Source organism: Sorex fumeus, unplaced genomic scaffold, assembly GCF_029834395.1.
Source record: "Sorex fumeus unplaced genomic scaffold, SorFum_2.1 ptg000045l, whole genome shotgun sequence".
NCBI lineage: Eukaryota > Metazoa > Chordata > Mammalia > Eulipotyphla > Soricidae > Sorex > Sorex fumeus.
Window position 1 is genome coordinate 13,722,816 of NW_026606102.1, and position 20,527 is coordinate 13,743,342.

The 20,527-nt window shown below is 53.7% G+C and overlaps 1 protein-coding gene across 1 annotated transcript in view; it reads left to right on the forward strand.

The window, feature by feature from the left end:
• Positions 1-12,168: 12,168 nt before the first annotated feature.
• The window catches only part of GLIS1 (GLIS family zinc finger 1), a 185,544-nt gene continuing 177,185 nt past the window's right edge, over positions 12,169-20,527 (forward strand). Inside the window, exons 1-2 of the mRNA XM_056122330.1 lie at positions 12,169-12,252; positions 13,147-13,426. Coding sequence (XP_055978305.1) covers positions 13,171-13,426 — 256 coding nt within the window. The 5' untranslated portion in view covers positions 12,169-12,252; positions 13,147-13,170. The remainder of the gene's footprint in view (positions 12,253-13,146; positions 13,427-20,527) is intronic.

The window sequence follows — 20,527 nt, forward strand, 5'->3', positions numbered from 1 at the left end:
AGGACATCCACTTTTATTTATTTTCTGGGTTTACACATCCTCCTCCAAGGGCTGGTGCCGGTCCCTTCCACCACTGGCCCTCAGCCCCTTTCTGCCCACCCTTTCCCCATCCTACTGCTTTCGTCTCTCCCCAAGAGGCGAGCTATATTGGACACAGCACATTCGATTTTTTAGATTATTTTAAGTCACACACTGTCCTTACTCGGGGCTACTCCTCGCACTGCCTGATGGTCTGGTGTTGCCAGGGCCCAAACCCCGGCCTCCCATATGCCATGCATGCGCCAGACCCAGGAGCGCTCTCTGCCCTCAGGAGACCCACTTCTAAATGACCCACAGATCAAAGGAGAAATATTCATGGGAATTAATTTAAAAAGTATGGACCGGAGAGCTCAATGGGCTGTGCCCAGGCTTTGCACGGAGGAGGCCTGGTTCCATCCCCGGCACCACATGGTCCCGAGTGCACAGCAGGGAGAGGCCTGAGCAGAGAGTAGCCCCGAAGCCTCCCTGGCCGTGACCCCAAACCATTAAAGAAGTTAGAAAAATAGTTTAAAGTGAGTTATAAAAACACAAGTTGAAACTGCAACCGCTCTCAGAGGACCATTCATGCCCCTACATGCAGATACTAGGACAAAAACAGGCTGAACACCAGTGAGCTGTGCATTCGTTCAAAAAATTAGAAAAAAGACTTTTTTTTTTTTGGTCTTTGCTGGTTGCTCCCTGTGCCATGCATCTGTTTTAATAAAACGCAATTGCTAGTTGTAATAAAATGCAATTCCTGGCTTCCCTGGAAAGTGATCTAAGAGTTCCCTATGTTCAGGGAGCTCTCTTTCTCTCTGATTCAGATCCCTCGCATCTGATTGGCCTTGCTCTGTGCTGTCATTCTGACCCCCACACCGGCCGCCCCGGTACTTAGAAAACCAGGGTGCGGTGTCAGCGCGTGTGAAAGCTGGACAGGTGACGATGGAGTGTGAGACCAGGAGCATGGGGAGCCGCCACGGGGACGGATGGTGGCCGGGCAGCGGGTGGGGAGGGTGGAACTGCTTCTGCGATTGTGTCTCATTTGTTTCTCAGAAATTCAGTCTGATGTGAAATCTTCATTTTTTCGATGTTGGAAATGAATCTGAAAACCAAAAAGCACGTGTCAAACCCGACCCTACTGCCTCGGTTTCATTTCACACCTTGGAGGAGGGGATGGGTTTCCTGTGTAAATATCCCAGCCAGCACACTAGGCTGGGTCACCAAGGCCTGCAGACGCAGGACAGGGTCACGGCCGCCCCCTAATTGGATTTCTGGGTCCGGTTTGTAGGAGGTTTGCAGGGCTTCTTTCTTTCAAGCCTTCTTTGTAGCTGTTTATCCCAGCTGAATCAACCATGTGTTCCCAAAGATTTCCCCCCCTTCTTTTGTTGTAATATTCTTAATGATGCATTCTGACTTTTTCACTCTGTTTTCTACACATTTGTCACCACTCCTGCTTTTGGATCTTCAGGCTGGAAAATCTGAGGCTTACATGGAAGATTGATTTTTAATGCCCCTTGTGTTGTTTTTCGGCTGTAACATTTGCATGCAATTATAACATTTTAAAAATAGGAGACCACGAGATTTAAAAAAAAAAATCTTCTGGGCAGATGAGCAAATGGAAAGGCCGGCCTTTAATTTTGTTAACATCCCAATTACATCGTGGTAACCCTGATGACGGTTTTGTCCCTTGTAATGCAACACCTGGGTTTGGTTCCTGGGACAAGGACCAAGACTCTTGGCTCAACCCTAGCTCAGTCCTGGACCGGTTGGGTGGGAAATGTGTTTTTCACCGACTCACCAGCAGAGGCCGCTATTTCAAGGTTGTGATGGGAAAATGGTCTGGCCGCCAGCTGCTCCTTTGGGAGGGGGAGATTATAAACCTGACCCTGATGAGAGGCTTTCTTTCTTTCTCTCTGTCTCTTTCTCTGTCTTTGTCTCTCTCTCTTTCTCCTCTCCCTCCCTCCTTTGGGTCACACCCGGCGACGCACAGTGGTTACTCCTGGCTCTACACTCAGGAATTACTCCTGGCGGTGCTTGGGGACCATATGGGATGCTGGGAATCGAACCCCCGTTGGCCGCATGCAAGGCAAATGCCCTCCCCGCTGTGCTATCGCTCCAGCCTCCTGCTAGGTTTCTTTTATTTGGGGGAGGGTCACACCTGACCGTGCTCAGGGCTTCTCCCAGCTTTGCACTCAGGGACCACTTGTGATGGGGCTTCGGGGACATTCGTGGGTGCTGGGGATCGAGCCTGGGTTGGACGTGTTCAAGGCAAGTGCCCTCCCCATGGAGCCTCCCAGGGTTCTTGAAGAGGAGCCAGAAGGGAGATTTATCCAACTGGCGAGGGCAGGCAGGGGCTCCCCTGTTCTCCAGATTCTTAGGAGCTATCCTTCTGGACCCCCAAAGGAGGAACATTTGAGCCGTTTGAAGGGACAACCAGCAGGGACTAGGAGAGGAAGGTGTATTTTGAAGCCGGACCGAATAAGGTAACAGCTTACCGCTCTCCCTCTGCAAACCTCAGCCTGTCGTTGGCCTGAAGAAGCAAGATGGGGCTTCTGGGGCGTCTGAAGATGGAATTACTCTGTCGGGTTTTGTTCCTTCTCCACACAAAAGCAAATATTAGTAATCCATTGTCTAAGCTGCCTAACTTTGAAGAGAGGAGATTGTGAATGGAAAAAAAAATCTGTTTTAGGGGAATTTTACTTATTCATGTCTGGAGACATGAATAAATCACCAGGATTTTCCATAAATCTGGAGAGTTCTGAGAGCACAGCTGTGTCCCCGCTCAGCTCGGCAGAGGGGTGGGGGGGTCAGTCTGACCCCTCTTCTCACCAGAGAGTTCACGGGGAGCAATGCGGAGAGGCTTTGCGTCTGGGGGGGTCGTATCAAAGGGCCTGGGGCCCACTGTGTGCCGCCCATCATTCTTATTGTCATTTCATCTTGGAGTGTTCTGTGGTTGCTGTTAATTATGATTCTTGTTTTTATTAGAACCCCCAAAACCAAATTACCCTGTTAGATCTTAATTAACCAATAAGAAGGAGCTGACTGGGAGGGGAGAGCCGGTACCGGGGGTATGGCACTGGCCTTGCGTGAGGCTGACACTGGTTCCAGCCAGGGACCCCGGCTCTGCCAGGGGTCACTCCTTAGACTGTGCTGCAGGGTGTGGCCAGCCTCCCACCCCCACCCCAACACCAGCTACCCGCTGACTGACGTTTTCAGAGGGCTCTGAGGAGCTGAGATGGGGGAGGGGCAGACCCCCACATGGACATCCTGGGGTGGCCCAGAATGAGGGCAGTGTTTCCCTTAGGAGGGCGGAGGACACTGCCTGATAAGCCAAGGTTTGGCGAGGGGCCCAGGGAGGGAAGGACAGAGGAGACCAACTGTGGGGTGAAGGGGTCCCTGAAGCAGAGCATCTGCCTGCCAGGCTCAGGGGAGCATCTGGGGTGAAGGGCGAGTGGCGGAGGGGAGGGGAGACAGGCGGGCGAGGGCAGAGATGCGGGACCAAACCGTCAGGCCTGGCAGCCCTAGAGGGGTCTGTCTGTTGCTTTAAGACAGGGGCCAGCGCTGGAAGGTTCTTCAAGAGAGAACCTATGTGGGAGATGAGTCTGGGCTGCTCTGTGGAACATTGAGGGGGCAAGGGGATAGCACGGGGTAGGGGGTAAGAACAGGGGGTCCCTCAGAGCCAGGGCCGGAGGACGGACAGCGATGACAGTGACCAGCCAAAGCCCCGGGCCTCAGTGCAGGAAGGGCTGATGAGGTGTGTGGGGAGGGACAGTGGCGGCCATGCATGACGAGAGCCTAGGGCCCGTCGGGAGAGGGGGGTCGGAGGGGACAGGTGGGGAAGGGGCTCCCGGAGCGGCCAGTCCAGTGGGTGAATTCAGTTTGGCTGCCAGGGACTGAAATCCCAGAGAGAACGGCGGCTTAATTAAACCAGAAACGTTTGTTCCCTGGGTGAAAGACACTCTGGAGGGGCCAGGAGGTCGCGCTGGCTCTGACTCAGCCCCGTGTCGGTGTTTACTAGACGTGGTGGGATTATCGAGGACGCATTGTTCTTTCATGTGCTGGCCCGTGTTCCTCGGTTCCTTGTCCAGAACTTGCCTGGTCTTGGGCTCAGCGGGACCAGGGATGGGACTTGTAGCCTCAGGCTCCAAGGCTGGTGCTCTGCCCCGGGACCAGACCCACTGACCCGGCCCTTGAGCTCAGGAGCAAGGCTTTTTGTCTTTACCACTGAGCGTCATATGATGGAAGACAGAATTTTATTCTGTATTCATAGTTAGGATCTTATCTAAAACATCTTCGCACACACGCACACACACTTGGGTTTTGGATTCACACCTAGTAGTGCTCAGGGCGGGCTTACTCCTGGCTCTGTGCTCAGGCATCACTCCTGGATGGGCTAAGGGGACCATAAGTGGTACCAGGGATCAAACCCTTGTCAGCTGCATGCAAGGCAAGTACCTTAAACCCTGTCTTATCTCTGTTCCTTCTTTCCTTTTTTTCTCTCTTTTTTTCTTTGTTTGCTTTTTTGGGGCTGGAGTGATAACACAGTGGGTAGGGTGTTTGCCTTGCACGCAGTCGACCCAGGTTTGATTCTTCCGTCCCTCTCAGAGAGCCCAGCAAGCTGCCAAGAGTATCCCGCCTACATGGCAGAGGATGGCAAACTCCCCGTGGCATATTCAATATGCCAAAAACAACAAATCTCACAATGGAGACATTACTGGTGCCCGCTCGAGCAAATTGATGAACAGTGGGAAGACAGTGCTACAGTGCTTTTTTTGGGTCACACTCGGTGATTCACAGGGGTTATTCCTGGCTCTGCACTCAGGAATTACTCCTGGCAGTGTTCAGGGGACCACTGGGACCTGAACCTGGGCTGATCGCATGCAAGGCAAACCCCCGACCCGCTGTGCTATCACTCCAGCCCCCTTCTTTCCTTCTTTGATAGGGACCATACCTGGCTATGTTTAGGGGCCCTGGGCCCTGGTAGGAGGTGCTGGGGCATTAGCTCCTGGGAGACCAGGCAGTGCAGGGCATTAAACTCTGGAGGTGTCAGGCACATGTTCTACCACTCAGCTCTCTCCCCAGCTATTGATTTATTTACTGATTTGGTCTGGGGGTCACGCCCTGTGGTGCTGTTCCTGGCTCTGGAGAATGACCCCTGGAGGTGCTGAGAACCAAATGAGGTGCAGAGCAGGGTTGCATGTGACCTTCGCACATACCTTTGCTTCTCTGTACCCTCTCTCTGTCCCTTTATTTTATGTTTTCACTTTTCTTTCCGGGCCATACCAGCTGTGCTCAGGGATCACTCCTGGCAGGGCTTGGGGCGGTGGGGTTGGGGGTCCATATGGGGTGCTGGGGATTGAACCTCGGTCGGCCGCATGAAAGGCAAGTGCCTTGCCCGCTGTGCTATCGCTCTGCCTCCTCCTCTGTTTTATTTTTAAAAGGCCGTCAGTGTTACAATGGCGGATGAAGTACGCTGGACATGTCATTACTCATCGTCGTTCTCAGCTCTCATTTCCTGGTTGCTGTTATCTTGTTCCACCTTCTCACTGGGTCTCCGGGGAGGTCCTGGCGCGATGGACACATTCATCTTCAGTTGGCACCTGTGTCGCCTTGGATCCAAGAATGGCGGCTTGCTCATGTGCCTCTGCCTGTCCACATCACAGTCGCGGCACTGGAGAAGACTTCTTATTTTGTTTTTGGTTTGGGGGCCACACCCGGTGGTGCTCAGGTCTTACTCCTGGCTCTGCACTCAGGGTTCCCTCCTGCTGGGGCTCGGGGAATCATGTGGATGTCAGAGATTGAACCCCGGTTGACCACGTGCAAGATAAGTGGCTGCCCGCTGTATTGCTCTGGCCCCTGCAGAAGGCCTTTTAGACTGTCCTCTTTGTACAAAAGCTCAAAACACAGTGAAGGAAGCCCAGACCTTGGAATGAGGCAAACAATTTCTAAAATTGTAATTCAATTAACTTAGTTTCTGTAGGACTAGGGAGGTAGCTCAGAGGGCTGGAGAATGTGCCTGGGATATGTGAGGCCCCACGTTCGATCCTTGGAACCACATGGCCCCCTGGGAAGCATCAGCTATAACCCTGGTGGTCTCTCTCCAGTGTTGCTGGGCCTGAGTACTGAGCCCACGAGCCTTCACTGCCACGGGGGCAGTCACCATGTGTGTGGCCCCCTGGCCTCCTAAGCACTGCTTGGGAGACACCCTATTTTTTTTTAATTCAGTGAAACGCACAATATAAAATAAGCCATTTAAAAGTGAACCAGGGACCGGAGTGATAGCACAGTGGCTAGGGTGCTCTCCTTGCATGCGGCCGACCCAGGTTCTATCCCCATTGGTTCCCTGAGCACTGCCAGGAGTAACTCCTGAGTGCAGAGTCAGGAGTAACCCCTGAGCACCGCCAAGTGTGACCCCCAAATCCATTTTTATAAAAAGCACCCCAATCCAATGGCATTTAGTGCATATAAATTGTTGTGCAAACAAGTTGGCCAGACCATTTTACATTTTAAAAAAAACACAAAAACAAACAAAAAAAAAACACAAAAGGGGCTGGAGTGATAGCACAGCAGTTAGGGTGTTTGCCTTGCAAGAGCCAACCCGGGTTAGATTCCCAGCATCCCATATGGTCCCCTGAGCACTGCCAGGAGTAATTCCTGAGTGCAGAGCCAGGAGTAACCCCTGTGCATCACCAGGTGTGACCCAAAAAGCAAAAAAGAAATAAATTTACATTTCCACTAGCAATTTCTCCATTTGCTTGCTAATACATGTCCCTCCCGCTAATGCCGCCCCACCCCCCAGGCCCACTTTAAGTGATCGCTGTCCTAGTGTTAAGTGATACCTCACTGGGGGTCTAATTCTCATTGCCTTAATGACTAATATTGTTGAGCATCTTTTCCTACATTTGTTGGTCTTATGTCTGTCTTCTTTGGAGATGTCTGTTCAAGCCTTTTGCCCATGTTGTGATAGGGATATCTGTCTTTCTGCTGAGGTGTAAGAGTTCCTCTGGGGGCTGTATTAAGGTGGAGACGCAGCAGACCCTGATCTGAATCCCAAGCACCGCCAGGAGTGGCCCCTCAGCCCAGAGCTAGATGTGGCCCATGACCAAAAACCAAACCAAACAATTCTTTTTATAGTCTGGATATGAGACCCTGTAAAATTAAAAATATTTTGCCTCATTCTTCTGGCTGTCTTTTCACTGTCGTCATACTGTCCTTTAATGCCCCAAAGTTTAAAAATTTTAATAAAAATTACCTGTTTATTTACGTTTTTTTTTCCTGTTTTGGTGGCACATCTTAAGAATCCACTGCAAAAAGCCCAAATCATGAAAAACACGCATGTTTTGAGTGGTTTTTATGGTTATAGGTCTTTTTATGATTGTAGGAAGTTGCTCTGTTTTGAGTTACTTTTTGTATATGGTGTGAAATTGGGATGAACTTGCTCTTTTGCCAGGATCTCCAGTTGTTCTGGTGCCATTTGTAGAAGAGACTTAGTTTCCTCAATGACTGGTCTTGGCACATCGGTTGCAGTGCCAGCATCAAACCCAAGGCCTCATGCATGCAAGGCATGTGCTTTACTGAATCACATTCCAGCTATCTTGGCATTAAAACAAATTTAAAAAAATTTTAAAAAATTATTTTAGGCATTATGATTTACAATATTGATACTGGCTTTTTCATGCAAAAAAAAAAACAAAACTAACACCACACCACACAAGGGTCAACTTCCTTCCACCCCCATACCTGTGTCCTCCAACCCCCCCACCCCCCCAGTCCCTGTTCTCCCAGGGCCTCCACAGTAATATTCTTCCTACTAGAGCCAAATTCTCAGTTTCTGTTGTCCTGGAGTATTAGTTTATTTGCATGTAACTTTATATATGACACCCGAGAGAGATCATAGATCATTCTGTGTCTGTCCCTCTCCTGACTGGCTTTACCCAGCACGATACTCTCCAGATATATTTCAGGTAGCTGCATATTCCATGATTTTATCTTATCTTAGGGCCGAGTTGTATTCCATTGTGTGTATATGCCATAGTTTCTTTATGCAGTCATCTGTTCTTAGATACATAGTTTACTTCCAGATTTTGGCTATCATGTGTAGTCGCACACGAGAAAATGAATGTAGCGGTGCAAATGCTTTTCTGGAGAGTGTTTCGGGGCCCATGGGGTAAATGCCAAGAAGAGGAACTGCTGGATCAATATTTAGTTTTTTGAGGACTGTTCATATTGTTTTCCATATCTTGGCATTTTTATCTAAAATGGGTTGTAAAGGAGGTGACACTCCCAGCTGTGAGAACTTTGACAAATTATTTAATTTTGAGCTTCAGTGCTTGGAGTTACTCCTGGCTCGGTGCTGGGAGTTTGCTCCTCAGGGGACCGTATAGTACCAATGATTGAGCTCAGGCCTTATGCGTGCAAAGCGGCCTGCTGAGCTATCTCCCCAGCCCCTTAATTTTGACTTTTATTTTCTCATGTCAGTGATGAGGGAGATAATCTTTTCCAGAGCTGTAAGGTTGAAATGAGCTTGCAGAGTTACCCTACATCCCGACACATAGCTCTCCAGTGAACTTAATTCTTCCTTCACTGTAAGAAATGGAGGCAGGGTAAACAGGGTCCTATCTGTCACCTCTGTTCCCTCTCTTTCTTGTCCTTAGGACACAGGAGACTCTGGGATGGGGAAATGCCTCATTCTGCTTGACCATTTGCCGCTTATCTGCTCTCACCCCTGAACACTGTCAGTGATGGGGGGAAGGTCACAAGAGAATAAAGATGCTATGTAGGAGTTGAGGTCAGCAAATGCAGGGAAGGTCTTTCATAACTTTTTTTAAAAATATTTTTTAAAATTATTTTTATTTTTTTGCTTTTTTGGGTCACACCCGGCGATGCACAGGGGTTCCTCCTGGCTCTGCACTCGGGAGTTACTCCTGGCGGTGCTCAGGGGATCATATGGGATGCTGGGAATCGAACCCGGGTCGGCCGCATGCAAGGCAAATGCCCTACCCGCTGTGCCATCTCTCCAGCCCCATGTCTTTCATAACTTTATTGGCAGGTAAAGAAACGGATAGGCAGACTGGTCAAGAGGTACTTAGAGGAACGGTCAGAGAAGTACTTCTGAGACAATCGAAGCAGAGATTGTTGTGGGTGTACAGAGCGGAGGTAATGCTAACCTGAGGATTTGGACAGCTTCTGGGACAAGCGTGTTAAACAACGTCCCAGGAAGGAAGATGGTGGCATGGGAAATGGTGCCATTTGAACAGGGAGCCGACTGCTCTGGATCTGTGTTCGGATCGCTACTGCAGAGGTTTATAGGAAGGTGTGTATGGAAAATGAATGACTGGGAAGGAAACTCGGTGAGAGGCAAGAGGGATAATTGGGAAGAAGTCCGATCTTGCAGATGGAGAAGAAGGGGTATACGGGGTGGATTTATGGCAAATCAGATATGGGAATGTGGGCAAGGAGGGGCCTCTGAGCATCCTCAGGTTTCTGATTCATGCACTGACCCAGGGGTTATTCAAGCAACTAGGGATACGGCAGTAAGGAGCAAAGCAAGAGAGGCGAAAATGATGTTTGCTTCTACAGACAGATTGCGATAGAGATATCCATCCTGTCAGAGACTTCATGGGGTGGAGAGCAAGAGACAGTCGGGTCCCTGGGTTATAGGAACAAGCACACATTGTTTTCTGGCCTGCTAAGAGAGCAAACGAGGTTTATTTGTTTTGTTCTTGACAGTGAAAATATTAACGAGTTTATTTTAATACTGAAAGCATAAAGAAAAAATAATTCAATCCATAATCCCACCGCTCAAATAACTTTGTTGAAAGGGAGGGAGGATAATAGAGTGGATACAAAATACACACAGTTCAGAAAAACTTACCATGGAAAGTTCAGGCCTCCCCGCAGTCCTGCGTTCCCTTAGCCACTGTTAACACTTTCTTGTATTTCCTTTCAGGAAAAAAGTGCAGCTCCCCCCTGGATTCTGAATATGCCCAAAGGGAGGCTGCCACACAGTGTTTAAGAGGCCTGGCTTATTGAGCAGAGTAACCTTGTTGCTTCTCCAGGCTCCTTGGCCCCATCTGCCCCTCGACCCCAGTAAGGGCCCTGTGCAGGGAAAGGGGGTTTGCATGTTCCTCCTCAGGCCGGGAGCTGATTTGGAACGGTGAACCCTAAAGAAAGAAATGGATGGAGGTGACTGTGTCTTGGGAAGTTGCAGAGCTTTTGCCTGTGGTCTCTGGTGGTTAAATCCTCAACAAACGTTTTCAGAGTCCTGCCCTATGCAGGGTTGGGGAATGGGACAGAGGCCCCTCCCCCACCATCCTTTTTTTTTTTTTTTTTGGTTTGTTTTTGGGCAACATCAGGTATGCTCAGAGCTTACTCCCTGCTCTACACTCAGGGATCACTCCTTACAGGCTCAGGGAACCGTCTGGGGAGGCGGGGACTGAACCCCAGTTGGCCGTTTGCAAGGCAAGTGCCCCACTGGCTGTACTATAGCTGCGGCCAGATGCCTCCTCTTGCCCTCACTGGAGGGCAGAACTTAGAAGGCCAGTGATCTAGCTCTCGGAGGGCCAGGAGGGCCAGCGGAGACCCAGAGGGGGTCAGATTTGCCTAGAGTCACATGGCCTGTTGGAGGTGGAGTCAGCGTTGGCCTTGGGAAGACCAGGGAGGAAGGGGAGGAGCTCATGTCCCACAGGTGGATGGAAAAGTTACTGGCTACTCTCACTCCTTCCTGCCCCTCCCTTCTGCCCAGCAGTCCTGTCTCCTTGTCCCCGCCGAGCCCGTGAGATGCCCTAGACCCTTGGCTTGCGCTCAAGGGACAGTGATTGCTGCCATCAGGTACCTATTTCCCTCAACTGGCCAACCCAGACTACAGAGCGAGGGAGTCAGGCCTGGCCCCCAGGGCAGTTATTCTGGAAGACCCCACCATTAAGGAAGTCCCCGTCTCCTCAGATAGTGGCTTGTGACTCACCAGGGTCTTCCCTTAATTGCTCTTGTGACAAACTTTACTTAATGATAAATCGGGTCTTAGGTTCTAAAATCCTGAGTTTCCCTCCCTTGACCCCTGAGGTTGCTGCCTGGGTCTCTTGCTGTGCAGAATGGTGCTGCTAGACTGAGCTGTGTGATTGGAGACCAGGTCCTCACCCGCAGGCTCCCAGCCCCAGCGCACAGGCCCCTTCGGAGACTGGAAGGATGTCCAGTAACCCCGGCCCATGGACAGCCTCGGTCCACACCGGAAGAACCCTGGGGCCCAGTGAAGGGAGCCGAGGAGCTGCTTTGGGCCCCAGGCAGCCACTGCTCCTGGTACACACGGGTCAGTGCTTCCCGCGCATTCCAGGCCTGACCGAGGAACTGGGCCGGGGGGTCTCAAGCCCCTGGACAGCAAGGATCTGTTGGCACGCGACAAAGCTGGACTCTGGGGCCCCACTCCCCAGCAGAGTTACAGAGTCCACTGGAATCCTTTCTTTCTACTCTGGATCCGGGCATCTGTTTTTGTTTGTTTGTCTTTTAACTTCGGAGTCTGAGAACGTCTAGCCTGGACTCTTTCCAGGGGGAAAAGAAAACACGAAAAACGAGAGAAGTGCTCTGAGAGCCCTCGCTCCTGCGCCCCTCCCACCCCCCACCCCGAGGCCGCCGGCCCGCGCTGATCAAAGGCGTTTCTAGAGAGCCGGTTGCTTTCTGCAAAGGAATCGTGAAAACACGCTGTTAACCGGGGCAGGTTTCGCCCGTCACGTTTGACGAGCGCCAAAGGGACCCGGAGAGGGCAAGGGGGACCGTCCAGGGCCACAGGGAGAGGCGGGCACGGAGCTGGGGGTGAGTCAGGCTGCCGAACGTCCCTTGCGCCCCGCCGCGACGGCCAGTCCCGCGGGCACCACGGTCCTGGGCTCTGCTGCCCGCCCGGGCGCCGCCCTGCGGGGCAGCCGGGCTCGGCCGCCCGCGTCCAGCGGGCTGCGCGGAGCTCGGCGGCCGCCGCCTGTCAAACCCCGGCCGGGCGCGCTGCCGGCCCCGCCCCGGCCCCCAGCGCGCGGCCCCGCCCCCGCGCCGCGATTGGCTGCGGCGAGGCAGCCGCCGCGCGCCAGTGGCCAGAGCGGCTGTCGCGCAGGCCGAGGCCCCGCCCCCGCCCCCCGGGGTGCCGCCCGGCTGGACGCGGCGGCGGCGGCGGCGGCTGCGGCTGCGGGGGCTGCGGCGCCAGTGGAGGCGCGCGGAGCTGTGGACCCCGCGAGCAGCAGCAGCTGCGGCCAGGTGAGAGGGGGCGCGACCCGGGGAGCCGGGGGCGGGCGCGCGGGGGCGGCGGGACCCCTTGTGCGAGGCTGCCGCGTCCAGGTTCTAACCCCGGGAGCCTTCGGATGCTTGCGGGGAGCCTCGGGGTTGGAGGCGCGTCGGTGCCCCCCGCCCCACCGCGCGCCCTGGTTCCGGGGGTCCGTGGCCGGGCCGGGACCTGCGAGGGGCGCCCAGAGCTGCGGGGTGCGGAGCGCGCGGCCCGGCCCGAGTGAGCGGGTGAATGAGAGTGCAGAATGAGTGGCACGTCGTGGCCCCGGGCGCGCGTGTGCGCGGGGTGCGCGCGGGAGTCGGCGCCCGACGGGGCTGCGCGGGCGCTCGGTCCCCTGTCCCCGCCGCGCGCGGGCGCGGGTCCCGGCGCGCGAGGGACGCGTGTGCGTGGCGGCGGGGAGCATCTCGCCCCCCGATTTCTCGCCCGATCGCCTGGCTCTGGGCGAGGGGGGAGGCTCGTGGGTGACTCTCGGGGGCGGGGCGGGGATCCGCGCCCCGGGTCCCGCGTGGGCTCCCCGGGGGCGCGCGACCCGCACCCTGCTGTGTGCTGTCTGGGCGCCCGCGCGGGCGCCGCGTCTCCCTGGGAGACGCCGGGCAGAGGCGCGCTCCGCGCTCGCGACCTCAGTTTCCCCCTTCGTGCGAAGAGGGTCGGGCTCGCGGAGGGGGCGCGGCGGCGGCGGCGGGAGGAAGCGGTGCGAGCCGAGGAAGGGGCTTTTCTGCGCGGCACCAGGGGGGTCGTCGGGCTCGGCCGGTCGGGGCGCGGGCCGACCCGTGGGAGAGTCGGGGGGCGCGGGAGCGACCCGCGCGGGATGCGGCGCGCGGACGGGCCGCTTCCCTCTAACGCGCCCGTGCTGTCCCTCCCCCCAGGAGCCCGGCGCGCCCCCCGGCGCCATGCACTGCGAGGTGGCCGAGGCGCCCTCGGACAAGCGGCCCCCGGAGGCCCCCGGCGCCCCGGCGCCCGGCCGCGGGGCCCTCGGCGCGCACATGGCCTTCAGGGTCGCGGGCGGCGGCGGCGGCGGCTGCGGGGACGCGGCCCCGCGCGAGCTGCTGGCCCGGCCGCCCGCGCCGCCGCCGCGCGCCCACGACCTCCTGCGGCCCCGGAGCCCCCGAGACTACGGCGCGACCAAGGCCACCGTCCCCGGCAAGGGTGAGTGTGGGGTGGCCGGCGCGCGCGCGGGCGGCGGGCGGAGTGCGGCGCGCCCCCCGGGCCTCAGTTTCCCGCTCGGCTCCCCGCCTCCGGGCTCCTCGGGTTTGGCCAAAGGGCCAGTTTGGGAATCCTCTCCTGGAAACGCGGCGAAGCGCTCGCTCGCTCGCTCGCAGGGAAGTGCGCGGCCAGCAAGCGGGGGACAGAAGTGAGCGCGTCCAGGTTGCTGATGAAAAGTGGTGTGAGACGCGTGAAATGATGCGGATTGTAAAGCAGAACTCGCTAACTGCAGCTCAGGTGGCTGCTCGCCTCCCCGCTAGGCTGGAGGCTGGTTCCTTCCCGGCCGTGTCCAGTCTCTCCAGATAACAAAAAGCAGAGACCTTGCACAAGACCCGCTCGGGAGGTTAGCTCCCCCATTTATCAAGGTCGGAATTAATTCTACCGGATTATTTCTGGGTTCCCGATGGAAAAATTTACGAGTCTCTAATCTAGACGGAGTCAAGCCCTGACTTGGAGAAGTCGTCATGTTCAGAGAAGCTTGGGGTCCTGCCACAGTCACTTGGGGTGCTCTGCTGCTACCCAAGAGAGCCTGTGGGGATAAGGTGCAGCCCCCCTAGAAGTTCGTGGGCTCATGAGGTGGCAACATTCTCTTGAGCATGTTCTTATCACAGCTAATGGTTATTCAATCATTAAGAGTTTCACACTGACAGATATTAGCCAAAAATTGGGGAAATTGTTAAGGTGCTACTGTCTCCCTCCTCCTTACCCGCCCCCCCAACCCCCCAAAAAACCCCTGGGGATTTTTATTATCCCCAAAACCCTTGGGACCCCTTAGTTCTGCTACAAAGGTTTCCCAAGGAAGACAAAACCAGTTTTATGATTTTATAAGCATCAGGCCTATAGCATCAAACCCAGCAACTCACAAACACTAGGATTTTTGTGAAGGGTGTGTGTGTGTGTGTGTGTGTGTGTGTGTGAGAGAGAGAGAGAGAGAGAGAGAGAGAGAGAGAGAGAGAGAGACAGAGACAGAGACACAGAGAGACAGAGAGACAGACAGAGGAGGGAGAGACCGCTGAGTAAAAAATCATAACCATCAGTGTCCTTTGGAGACTGGGAAATGAAATAAACACAGGATGGGTTTTTTGTTTGATTGTTTATGTTTTAATGGGAACACCTGACTTTCTAGAAAATGACTGTTTGTCTCACTGGTTTTGCTTTGGGTGTTGGGGATGGAGCCCGAGGCTTAGCCATGCGAAGTAGGTGCTCAGCCACTGACCTTGATCCTCCCTTCTCACTCCTCTCATGTTGTTTTTAATGTTTGCTGCTTTCTGGAAGAGATAGAGACCATGCTGAAAGCGGGAGGTGCAGGAAAACCGTCCTTGGAGTGTTATTGTCACAGTCCTCTAGGAAGTTCTCTCTTGTTGGGAAGGAGTGTTCTGCACGGGGCTGTGTTCCCTGGCTCCTCTAGGTGCCCCCGCTGCAGCGTTCTTGCATTTGAAAACCTGAGGGCTGTCACCTGAGGACAAGCTGCTTTCAGATCTCAGATGCATCGCACTAGCAAGTGCCTTATGTTAGAGACCCTTGGTTCGTGGCATAGTTTGTGCAAGATCTTCCAATTTTCATCCCAGTTATTCCTCCACACACAGTTATTTTTAACCCCACCCCTTCACCTCCTTTCTCTCACCCTTTCCCCAAACCCGAGGTCTTTAAATCCAGATTGTATTTGGATAGGGCAGCAGAGGAGGAGGGAGGGGTGAAAGAGGAACCTCTTTATTTTGTACCTAAGGAGGGTTTTCTTCCCCACCTCTGGGCAGAGCTGGTAGGTTGGATTTGTCATACCCATTTGGTAGGTGAGGAGACTGAGGCCAGGGTGCTAAGAAAGAGACTCTTCTATACAAGGCCGCTCAGCAGGTCTGGGCGGTGTCTTTGGGCTTTGGCCATGGACCTGGGTTGAGGGTTTAGGGAGCCCGCCTCTGTGCTACAAGGCGACTTCTTTGTTATCAGCTCAGAACCATGGGTTGGGACCAACCTGGCTTCCCAGCATTTTAGCGGCTCTCTTAGATGCGCCTCCCCCATCCTCAACCCTCCCCCCCCATCACTTCCCCAGAGGAAACAGCACCTACTTACTGCCCGACCACGCACCGCCTTGAATGCTTGGTGTCTAGCTCGGAGTTGTAGGCTTATTGGAAACAGACAGAAATACCGATTGAAAAATATTTATTGACTGTGCTGGAAATCGTGAGACCCGGCCCCTTCTAATCTGTGGGCCTTGGGAGGAAATGATTTCCCTCTCGGAGCCTTCGTTTCCTCATTTCTGAAAGACTGAGATTGACTGTGAAAGCGAGCGCGGGCAGAGGCTGGGTCATCCTGCAGATGGTGATGGTCATGTGCTCAGTGCGCTCCGCCCAAGGCCTTCCCTTGGCACGAGAGGTGAGCTTGCCCACCACCCTCGCCCATGAGACGGGGTGCAAGAGTGCTTTCCTCACCAAAGAGAAGGAAGATGCGTGGCCAGGACATCCCGTAGGCCACAATGCTGGGGTCAAGTGACACGGAGAGAAAAGGGGCGTGAGCTGGACCACAAAGCTGGACCCCAGACTCCAGGCCCCTGTGGGCCCTATTGCCCAGCGACAGGAGTGCCTTTCAGTCTGGGGGACCAGGTGCCAGGCGTTCTGCCTTTGGCCGACAGACACCCTCCACCCGCCCCCCCCCCCCCCCCCGCCACCCCAGTGCCCTGGCTGCTGAGATAGGCAGCGAGCCCTTAACAACGCAGCTTGTCTGTAAATGTCGGGGTCCTCTTGTGTCTGCAGATCCGGAGGCCTGGGGGGCCATGCGGCGTCGTGGACCAGCATTGTCATCATTTACAATAAGAATCATGATCTGTTTATGGCAAAGTCCCGTGTATCCAGCTTCCAAGCAGCTGGGGAGGCCATGTTCCCAGATGCTGCGTTTTCCTTTCTTATTAAACCCCCACCCTGCTTTTGGGAGTCCTGACAGCAGAGGAAGGTGGGCATGGGGGCTGCGTGGAGGCGGGCCAGATCCGGGCACGGCGCTTAACAACAGTTGTTAACGTGTGTCCCACACATGGCCTCCACCCGCCCACCTAGCGGGCTGCCCCAAGGAGCAGAGGGCCGGTGCTCTGCAGGCAGGCAGGTGCCGAGCTCTCGGGCTCTCAGTCCCGTGAGCTCCTTCCTCTCCTTGGATGCAGAGTCGTTACCGCCTAGCTCTGTTCCGAGCTGCACGCAGAAACGGGCAGTTTCCCAGGCTTTGCTGGCCCAAATAGTTGACCCTCGTCCCACAGCCCATACTCTGAATATACCTTTCTGTCTGTTGGTGATGGCCGAAAATCTGTGGGTTTGCGACCTCCTCCTGAGAATTGAATATAGATTTGTTTTGGGTATTTCTTCGGTCTCAAATCTGGGGAGACCGATAACTAGGGTCTGTGACCTAGTTAGGGACTCCGAGTTGACCTGATGATTCTGCTTGTTCCACGCTGCTGTGCCAGCCCAGGCTGCTTCACGGGTCCCCCGATGCCAGCCGGCGGCAGGCCCTCTGTGTCCGGTGCCCACACAGCTCTGGCGTCCTTGCAGCGAGGGGCAGGAAGAATGTCCGCTCTCCCGGGAGCCCACAGTTGTCAAAGCTGGCCTATAAGTGTCCCAAAGCAGTCATTTTATACTTTAAAAAATAGCTAGGATGCATGTCTATTTTTTGTCTTTAAAAAAAGAAAACAGTTGTAAGCTGTACGCATGGGTGTTAGGGGCGGGTCAGTCATGGTGGTTTGGTGGCATTGCTGGGTTTCTTCATCTGAAAAGCAGCCCCTGGGATGTTCTGGGGGAGACTTCGCTGGCTTAGCGGCGGCGTGCTCTACGGCCGCCCGAGAAAGGTAGGAGTCATTTTAAAAAGGCCTGTGCCCCCCTCCGGCTCTGGTGGGCAATTTGCTTACATTTCATCCATTTTAAAGTGCTGGTCCTATGATCCGGAAATAATCAGATCCAAATTCCACCCCCCCCCCTTTGGTGCTTGAGGTTTCAAATAAGGGGGAGAAAAACCTGCTAGCCAAATGTCAGCCCAGCGAGACAAAGAAACGAGTGCCTGTGGGGATACAAATAAGATAGGAGCCTGTTGCGTCTACGATCGCGAGAGTCATGAGGCCGACAAATCTTTTATAGACGTGTAGCGGAAATCTAATTCCCAAAGATTCCCGAAGAATCTTATGCGGCTAGAATTTCTCTCCCCTTCCTGTCTCCCAAGCAAGCGAGAAGCTGCTGAGACTTGACGGGTGGCTGGGAGGGGGCGCAGAGGGTGGGAAGGGAAACTTCACTGAGGCCTTGGTGGTGTCGGACCGGGTTTACCTGCAGCCTTGCGTGCTGGGCGGCTTATCTCAGACCCCCCTGAGCCACGGAATCACTATTGCTACTCTGTGTTGCCCCATCTGTGATTCTCAAATGTACTTTTAAGGTTTTCAAGTGTGTGGTTTTCCCCTCCCCAGGTCTCTTTCTCAAACCAAAACCAACCCCCCGAGCCCACCCCATCTTTGAGGTCTCCTCACTTCGCATTACGTGTGCGTGAGAGGCTGAGCGAGCCGACGCACTTATTTTTACAGCGCGTTAAAATCCCATTACAGGCATAAGTGCACAATGAATCATTTAAAAAAATATATTCTTATGTTCTTTGTTCTGAATGTTGCATAATTATCATCATTTTCTTCGGTTTTATTTTGTGGAGTTTGGCCAGCATCCTAGAAAAGGGGAGAAACTAAAGTTTGGAATAGGGTTTTCAATCCTTTTTTGGATAGGATAGGATTAAGGGGGGGAGTTGGAAAAAAAAGCACAAATAAATACCAACTTTATTTGCAAGTTGACTGGTGAGTGTCACTTCACTGCAGTTTTTGTATAGAGAGGATTCTTTCTTTCCTTTCTTGCAGTTTTTTGGGAAAAGAATTTGGAAGCTAAAATGGGGGTATTTCAACAACCCCACCTTCTATAGATAATTTTATTGAAAGGTAAATTACAGTGTGTGGCTTGTTTTTTTTTTTTTTTTTTTGCTTTTGTTTTTCCTTCTTCCTAATACAGGTTTTAGTTGCAATTAATTTGGACCCAAAGAGTCGAATTGTTTCTTTTGGTAGGGGGTCGTTTATTTTTGTGTTTAAAGAAACAAAGATGTTCAGCGCAGTCCGAGGGGGAGAAAAAAAAATGAAACAAGTTCTGCAATAGACTTTGAAAAATTCAATAGCAGGATGCAAAAAAAAAAAAAAAGGCCCAGCTGTAATACTCAGGCCAGGAAAATAGAGCGAAGAAATATTTCTGCCCCAAGCCTTTTCTGTGCTAATGATTCTAGCAGTTTCAAAACGGACTTCTTGTTTATCAACAGCTGCTGCCCGAATTAATAGTTTACAATGAAGTGGGGGCAAAAAGGCTCTCGGCATTAGGAGCAAAGTCCGAGTTACTCAGGAAAGCAGAAAAGCAGAAAAGTGGGGGGCGGAGGGGCTTGTGGCCGCTTTGGTCTCCCAGAGCCTTATTTATAAGAAACTGAAAGAAAGCAGAGGCTGGTGGGGGTGGAGAGATGACAGCCCCAACCCATTGCTCTTAAGTTTAAAGTCACCCAGAGCATCTGTTTTTTTCTTCCCCGTCTTCCCTGAAACTCCAAAGGGCTGCCCCTTCAGAGCATTTCCGGAGGATCCGGGCGGTTTGTGTTAGCGTTTGAGTCAGACGCTCGAGAGGGGCGCCCCGCGCAGTAACTGAACCGTGCATGTCCCGTGGCCTGAGTTTGGTGGCTGTGCTGGGTCGGGCCTGCCGGCGCAAACCCCTGCCCTCCGCTGCAGCCCCACGCGTGGGGGGGGGGGTGCCGTTCCCTTTGCCCAGGAACTCGGTTTCCTCATCTGTGAAATGGGAAGAGTTGGCTGGGTGGCATCAGGGTTTCTCCGACTCTGATGCCCCGGGAGTCCAAACAGACGGGGCTGAGAGGTGGAAAGACCTGCTGAGAGACTTGCCCTTCCCTTGGAACTCCTCTGGAACTGGCGAGGCACTTTAGAGCTGCAGTGGTACTGACTGAGTAAGGCCCAAGAGCCCTAGAAGGAAAGGATTTTATGGATGGGAAAAACTGAGGCTTGGAACGTCCGAGGTCGGTCCAAGCTGCACGGGGAGCGAGCAGGTGAGTGTGGAGTTTGAAGCCAGTCTGCCAATGCCACAGCTGGCTCTACCCCACCCCCGAGCAGAGCACGGGGACCCGGCAGCTTCCGGCAACCGTGAGCCTGTGCCGTGTGTTCCAAAGCCACGGGCTGGTCCAGGCTTCCCCAAACTCTGGCGTCTCACTCAGCTCACGGGGTAGGGAGGTGTGGGGAACACTGAAGGGGACACCCCTTGCTATAGGGCTGGGGAAGGACCCCGTGACCAGCTGGGGCGTAGGGTCCTCGGGTAAGGGCTCTGTGGGATATGAAGGGACTGATCGTCTGTGAGAATCTGCAGCAGCCGCTCTCCCAGCGTCTGGTGCCTATTTGAGCCTTTTGCACAATTTGGGAGATTTCTTTGCTCTACAACTCCAGAAACCATCTGTTTGACGAGAATTCCTCACGGCCCCACCAGCCCGGAGGCATGCTTCGCTGGGCACAGTGGCTCGGCATCTATTAACCAATTATTTATTATTAAACACTTGGTGGGATGAAGACGGGCTTGGGAGGGTGAACAGGCCAGCAACCAGAGTGAACTTGAGAGTCTGTTTGTGGGAAATGGGTCTTTTGTGTCAAATGATGTGTGAGCCAAATGGCCCTGGATGGACTGCGCGCGCGCGTGTGTGTGTGTGTGTGTGTGTGTGTGTGTGAGTAGTGTATGTGTGTGTGTTAGTGACAACCTATGAGAGTATATGTGTGTAACAGAGTGTGAGTGTGTGAGTGTATGAATGTGTGTGTATGTGAGTCTATGTGAGTGTATGAATGTGTGTATACGTGAGAAAGTCTCTGTGTGTGTGTGTGTGTGTGCGACTAGTATGATTGTGCGTATGTGTGGGTATGTGTTTTCAGTCTCACACTTATTCTGAAGACAAAAGTACAGAAATCTGTATTGCCAGGGCCTTCTTTACCTTTGGAAGTGGCTGAGTGGGGGCAGAGGGACA